This window comes from Aureobasidium pullulans, assembly GCF_000721785.1.
Source record: "Aureobasidium pullulans EXF-150 unplaced genomic scaffold scaffold_49, whole genome shotgun sequence".
NCBI lineage: Eukaryota > Fungi > Ascomycota > Dothideomycetes > Dothideales > Saccotheciaceae > Aureobasidium > Aureobasidium pullulans.
The window spans coordinates 15,762-23,753 of NW_021941069.1; the positions used below are offsets into that span (position 1 = coordinate 15,762).

Here is a 7,992-nt window from a genome sequence, read left to right on the forward strand (position 1 = left end):
AGAAACTAAGAGCTAGTACATAATAAATACGAGAGCGGCGATATAGCTCTATAAGGCATAGATTAAGGTATGCGCAATACTTTATAATAGCGATTATCTAAAGTAAAGCTAGCTGCTAGTTAACGCGTCTAAGGTCCTATCTTATTTCTATTTTGCATTAACGATAACTAAGACATAACTACTTAACTATTATCTATTCTTAGCAATCATTCCTATAGACTACATCTCTATCTCGTACTATAGCGTTTTACTAGGAATTTAGGGGGATTACTAGGGCACACTACGCTAGCTTATAAAGGTAATAAAAGTTAATAAGTTAGATAACTTTTTTTTAAGGGCCTCTCGTTCCCCTCTAGAGCAAAAAGAAGTACTTAAGATGTTTTTAAACCTAATTAACGCTAATGTAATTAAGAAAAATCGCACTAGATAAGAGCAGGGTTACTATAGTAGCAAAAGATTAGGCTAAAATTCGAAACTAGAAAAGCCTTAGTTATCTTAGCGAGGGAATCTTAAGCTATCCTTAAAGTATAGTAAGCCTATAAGCTACGACTTTAGTAAAAGATAAGAATAACAAAGCCCTCTTATATAGCTAATGCTTATCTACTAATAGAGTTATTAGACAATTGTCCTTTTTCTACTTAAGATATAGGTAACCGAGATCCTAACTCCTAAGAGACGATTAATACCGACTAAGCTATAGCCCCCTTAGGGTAATTAGGGCTAACAAAGTTAGCCTCGCTAACTGCATAGCTATGTATATGTAGGCGAATTATGTAAGGTAGCTACGCAAAACTATGTATTAGTATTAGAACATATAGAGCAAGCTAGTTCTTTGTAATTATTTAAGTCTTTATCGCCTATTCTAGACCTTAACTAATTATTATAAGACGTTAAACTATACTAAGAATATGTTAGATCCAGCGCTCTATACTATAGGCTAGATTTATGTAATACCTACTAAGAGCATCGTAGCTTCCTTATTTCTTAACGGAGAAGAGTACGAACGACTAACTTATGTCTCTACGAACGATAGTAACGACTACACTCTTAGTAAGATAGTAGGCCATAACGTCGTAATTACAGTACTACTAGATAGAGAATACAGTTAGACCTCTACTACCGTAGTAGTAAAGGATATGCTTAGCAGTTTCCCTAACATTAGGGTTAGCTTTATAGTCGGAATCGCTAGTAGTATACCTACCTCTAAGAATAATATACGACTTAGCGATATCGTTATAAGCTCTCTACACGACAATACTAGTAGTGTTCTCTAGTATAACTATAGGAAGATGATCTAAGGCTAAGGATTTCTATAGACAGGATTTCTTAACTAGCTATTAACACTAGTCTATATAGTAGTTAGTAGTCTTAAAGTATAATATAAAAAGAAAGGGAACATAATCGAGACGAAGATTAAAACAATCCTAGATAAATACACCGAACTAAGCGAAGAGTTTAGTCGCCTAGATGAAGATAAAGATTATCTCTATAAAGCTAGCGTTATCTACCTAGCCGAGGTAGAGGGTACTTACGGCGACCTTTATAGGACATAACCCGAAAAACTAGTCGAGAGGCGCGTACGATTACTAAGAGAAGAAAAGCGAACTATTATCTACTATAGCATAATTGCTTCTAGTAGCTAGTTAATAAAGGACGCGCATATAAGGGACTAACTTGCTAAGGAGAGAGGCGTTCTCTACTTCGAGATAGAGGCTATAGGACTAATGAACTATCTTCTATGTCTAGTTATACGTAGCATCTACGACTACTCGGATTCACATAAGAATAAAGACTAGCAAAGTTATGTAGCGATAGTAGTAGCTACGTATGTTAAGGATCTTCTTAAGAGAATAGTACTAAGCTAAGTAGAAGCTAAGGCAAAGCTTAAGGAAGTCATCGATTCTAGTAGTTAAGCTTATGTTAGGTAATACATATAGAACTTGTCCTTACTATATCTTAAGTGTCTTAAAAAGTGGACGCCATTAGGATCACTACTTAGAAAGTGCATATAGACGTAGGTAAACTTTAGATATAAGAACATAGAAGCTAGATGATTAAGTAGCTATTACCTTTCGATTCGTCGACAAATTACAATAAAGCACTAGAATAGCGTTAAGAAGGCACTAGGCTCTAGTTCATCTACAAAGATGCTTTTAAGTAGTAGAAGCAGCATTTAAATTCATTCCTCTAGCTTTATAGCATTTCTAGCTATAGGAAGATAGTACTTAGCTCTACTATTATCGAGCACCTTAAGCGAGATACGAGCTTTAGAACGCTACTTAACTTCTATTTCGACTTTAACAATACGAGCAAATAGACCCTTAACAATGTACTATACTCTCTTATTAAATAGCTCTATTAGTAGCGACTAGATGCTTAATAGCCCCTCGATTAGTTATAGAATACTCATAGTAAAGGGAGCTAGTAGCCGTCTACTAGTTTACTATAAAGCGTGCTCTAGGTAATGCTAAGTATAATCGATAGGGCATGTATCGTCTTAGACGCTTTAGACGAGTCTAAATCGAGAAGAGATTTACGTGTTTAGCTTAAAACACTCGCGATAAGTAAGTTTACTATATACTAACTCCTAGTTACTATACGCTAGGAAGAAGATATTAAATTTGCCCTCTAGAAATGGACATACCTAGAAGATAGAATAGTAATCTAGCAAAGTGATGTAGACGTAGACATCGAAGCGTATATTACCTACTAAGTACATTATAGAGAAGACCTTAGAAGGTAGCGGTCTTAAGAAGATATATAGAAAAAGATTAAGCTTAAGCTAATGAAAAAGGCTAACGGAATATAAGAATAGATAGTAAACTCCTTTAAGCTAGGTTCTAGAGACTATTAGAGGGTGCTTATATATTTTATAGGTTCCGTTAGGCAGCTTATTAGATCGAAGCACTCTAGGACTATTACGAGCTACGACAACTCCTAGAAGTACTAGAAGAACTACTAGAGACCCTCGACGATATATACTACTAGATTCTAGAAAGAATATCGAAAAGACACCTATAAATAGCATTAACCGTTCTTAGGCTCCTCGCGTAGTCCAAAAAACCTCTAAGAATTAGAGAATTAATCGATGCTATTACTATGTAGCCGAGTAAAAGCCCTAGTTTTTATATTAAGAGCTAGATGCTAGAGCTAAGAGATTTGTTAAACATTTACTCTAGTCTTATAGTACTTATGTAGCGTCCGATCGATAATAACGAGAAATACTATAGTAAATTTCACTATAGTGACCTAAACATAGTCGAGAGCAATAGTAAAGAAGAGGTAAGTAAGCTTTAGCTAGCACATTTCTCGGTTAAGGAATACTTAGTATCGCACTGCGTTATACAACCCTTTATAGGTTATCTAGTAGAGGCTATAGCTAGAGCTAGGATCGTAACCATCTATCTTATATATCTACGTAACTTAAATTATAATCTATCGTTAAAGTAGATAAAAGCAAGATTCTAGTTTACGTAGTACTATACGAGATATTAGACTAATTACGCTAGAAAGAGTAACGAGAGGGACGAAGATCTATAAAGCTACATTCTAGAGTTCTTTAAGCATAAGACAACTGCTTATATAACATGCTATAGTCTTTATAACCTAGATTACCTAGAGAAACGCATCGACTAACGAAGAAGCGACGATGTCGCTAAGCTACTATACTACGCGTCTTTAGGTAGATTAATAGCATCTATCGTAAGGCTATTAGACGAGAGTACGGACGCTAACGCTTAAGGTAGACTCTATAGTAATGCTCTATAGGTAGCTTCGTTAGAAGGCTATAACTAGATTATATAGTTACTACTTAATAAGGGTGCTAATGTTAACGCTTAGGGTAGAAACTTTAGCGATACGCTATAGGTAGCTTCGTTAGGAGGGCACGATAAGATTATGTAGATACTACTCGATAAGGGTACTAATGTTAACGCTTAAGGTAGACTCTACGGTAACGCACTATAAGCGGCTTCTATAGGAGGGCACGACAAGATTATGTAGATACTACTTAACAAGGGTGCCGATGTTAACGCTTAAGGTAGACTCTACGGTAACGTACTATAAGTAGCTTCTATAGGAGGCTACGACTAGATTATGTAGACGCTGCTCGATAAGGGTGCTAATAATAATACTAAGGGCGGACTATATAGCAACGCGCAGAATGCTACGGCCTTCTATAGACGTCTTAGTACTCTAAACTATTAGTTTAACTATTCGAATTACTTATCTCTACTATCGTAATATCTTCTACCCGATTATTTATGTTTTAGCTATACTAAGCAATACAGAAGATTTACCTATAGTAGCTACTAATAGGTAAACTCCTTTACGTACTAATATGTATAGAAGCTAATTATATAGAACATTTACGGCCTACGATTTCGCTACAAGAATTGTACAGATTTCGACTACTGTTTTATGTATAAGTTACTAGGTAACTCTACATATGCCTACCATTAATAGGATAAGATCGAGCCGTAATCTCGGACTGCTATAGGATCGGTCTAGCTTTTCTTATGTTTGCCTCTAGAGTCTACCTGTTCTATTTAGAATCCTAATAGTGCCTTTAACTACAATTAAATTTAGTTACCATTTGTCCTTCTCTACGTTAAACTTCTTACTATTATCTTCGTATACTTAAAATCCTCTTAGGACGTGTAAGAGATTATAGTATCGGCTAAGAATGTAATAGGTTAATAAGAAAGCCTTAAGCGCAAAATAATTACTCCTTCGCCGCTTCTTCTAAGATGCGCTAGCGTAGTGTTATACTTTAGCCCCTTACTACTCTAGATGTTAAGGTTGCACGCGTATATTAAATTATCTATCGATAGCGTTTTTACTCGAATCCTATATAAAAGTGGCAAAAACTCTTAATTATAAGGACTATCTTTCTATTACTAGCTCCTATTTTATATACTTTCCCTTACGACTTACCTATCCTTAAATAATGTAGTCTTAAAGATGCCGATATCGCGTTATATAGGACCTCGGAATGTTTTAGCTAGATAGGAATCGTCTTCTTCTTTATAAAACACGACATAGCTAGCACGTATAGGGATAGACTATACGAAAAATCATAATTGTCGTCGACTATAGCATGCGTAGCGACGGTAGGACCGAGGCCGCCATAAACGAGAGTAAGTATAGTATAGATAAGAGCTAAGCCGTAGAGTTAGATAGAAGCGACTAGGAAGTCGAGGATCTAGTCTAGGACAATATAACCTATCTTAGGTAGTCCTTTAAGAACATGTTAGCGTTTCGGACTATTTGTTAGTATCTAAGTAGCTAAGTTTTATTTCGGGCTAGTAATTAACCCTTTTCTAACTTACTACTAGGCACTTTCTCAACATCTAGCGAGCTAAAGATATTGTTTATAGCTCGTTTCGAGCCTAGTAACACTATTAGTCTACCGTAATCTTTAGATATGTAGGATGCATAGATACGCATGCTATTAGACGGCCGTAATTACACTATATAACACTTTACGTTCTCTCTAGCAAGAATCTAGAAGGCAAGGGGTTACTTTAAGTAAGCGAACAAAGTAGTAAAGACGTCTATGTTATTAAGTAGAGGTTAGAAAGCTCTATCTAAGCACGAGACTTATAGTAAAGGCTACTATACCGACTATTAAAGTTAGCCGACATAATCGTGTAAGGAGACGAAGCGTAGGACGCTATTACGTTACTTAAAAGGAGCGGTAGTAGTATGTATAAGCATGTTTCTAACCGGAATCTTTTTACACTAGTTATCTAGCTCGTACGACTTTAGTACGCATCTAGATAGGTCGCTAGCTAGAGCTAACGTTAGAGGTAAACATAGGAGGGTTTAGTAGGTAGGCTAGTAAGTAGCTAGAAGCTCGGTAAGAGCGGGAATAATACGAGTAAGGATGCGCTCTTAGAGGAGAGGGAGGAGGAGTATAAGAGGTACGTAAATCGAGACGGGCGAGATGTTATTACGATAGGCTAATAAGAAGAGTAGACTACTAACGAACAAGTCGCTCGACAGCCTTAAGATATATAGTAACCTAGTCTTTCTAATAGTTAGTCGCGCTAGTTAAGTTAGTGTTTAAGGTGCGGGTCTCTTATGCTTATAGACTCTTCTTATTAGCTAGGGACGATAGCTATTAGGTAGGCGATTAGCGCGAGTAAAAGAAATAGAGAGCTAGCATATGTTAAAATACGATAGCGGCAACGCGGCTCTATAAGGTATAGATTAAGGCATACGTAATGCTTTATATCGACGTCTTACTACTTTAGACTAGCCGGACTTAAACGTCTTATGCTATATAGCCTTCCTACCCTATATAGGGTGCTAACGTACGTAACCTATATCGCACGAGAGATTAGGGTTAGTAATTAGCTATATCTTCTAGCAGTTCTTAGTCCTACTCGAGCTAATAGTCGATAAGGATAAAGACTAAAGCCTATCGCGATTCGTCGGCGTTAGCGCGGCGGCTATTCGGCTTTAAGGTACCCTAGTCCTTAAGCGACAAAATAATGACGTCAAAAGGTAACCTAGATTATCTAAAGTAAAGCTAGCCGCTAGTTACTGCGTCTAAGGTCCCGTCTTATTTCTATTTTGTATTAACAATAAGTAAGAGATAATTACTTAAGCATCATCTCTTTTTATTAATTATTCCTATAGACTCGCTCTATTAGACACTCGTCTTATAGCGTGCTTATAACATCTACTACTAATATCGCCCGACTACAAGTATTCTATCGTTATCTATACTAATAGTCGACTACGACCGCGCTACGACTATCTTTTCCTTAAAGGCCTTTACTACCGTAATCTCGTTACTATTTAAGTATAGCCTCTAACTAGCGTAGATACCCTATAGCAGCTTATAGTATAGCTCGTCGCGAGATTAAGAAGAGCTAAGGCTACTCCTTGTCGCGCTAAAAGCCTAGGTAGGTAGGTTCGTAAACTGCGTCTTTTTAACAATTTTGTAGGGCAATAAGAATCCTACTACCATTATTACTACGCTTAAAACGCTAACTATCTATAAATAGACCGTGTTTATAATTCCTAAATTAATATTATCCTATTCTATCGCCTATTACTTGTTTGTCCTTTCTGACTTTCTAAACCTTAAAATTCTCCCTCTTACTATTACTGTTCATTTATACCTTATGTTAGTATTTAAGATATATATATACATCTACATCCTTAAGCTCGATATATACGCACGCGATCTACTTAATAGTCCTCGACTATAACTACTATAGACGATGTACACTACTTAATTTCTAAGACTACGACTAACCCCTTAACCTAGGTAGTAGCTAGACTACCTATTGTTACATGCTTCCTAAGCAAATTAGACGCTAAATTATCCGAGTTTTTAGGCATAACTATAGGTCGCAATGATTACGAAGAAGACCTTTAGCTCTAGGTCGCATTAGATTAAGTCTTATACTAGCTTTTTGTTACACTAATCATTCGCATTAAGGCTTCTACGAACTGTAAGCTAAATCGTCGTCTCTTATATCCTATCGTTCTAGTAGAAGGTCTTCTTCTACGCTCCTTAGCTACCGACTACGATAGCCTTAACCTTCCTTAAGACCTCTTTAAAATACCCTATAATGTCCTATCTATAAAACAAAAAATGCTCTACATAACTTTTGAATCAAAGTTAGAGCCTAGTTATGTTGTTATGCAGTTATATCTAAATCTACCTAATCTTAGTTTCTAGGCTAAGATTCTTCTTCGTAAGCTAAGGCACCTTTCTAAAGCCTCTACTTTCGGTTTCTATACGAATTATATATAGGACAGGTAATGTGCCCTTAAGTTAGCATATAATATGTCGCTCTTAGACACTAAACCTGTTACTCCTAAGATCTATATATAAGGTCTTTACCCTAGTAGCCGACTAGGTTACATTAACAACTAGAAAAGTTAGGGCCTACGAGCAGTTACTCTAATAATACACAAAATATCCTATTAAGCGTTAGTCTCCACTTTCTAAAGCCCTAGCGCTCCTCCCCC

General features: G+C 36.4%; 1 protein-coding gene across 1 annotated transcript; it reads left to right on the plus strand.

Annotated features, from left to right (window-relative positions):
- Positions 1–376: 376 nt before the first annotated feature.
- M438DRAFT_378858 (uncharacterized protein) lies at positions 377–1,796 on the plus strand (the record flags this gene model as incomplete). The annotated part of the gene is made up of 7 exons (XM_029908854.1): positions 377–403; positions 942–997; positions 1,034–1,082; positions 1,134–1,265; positions 1,389–1,524; positions 1,567–1,635; positions 1,690–1,796. 7 exons carry the CDS (start codon positions 377–379, stop codon positions 1,794–1,796), a joined length of 576 nt encoding a protein of 191 aa, XP_029754668.1.
- Between the last annotated feature and the right edge of the window lie 6,196 nt (positions 1,797–7,992).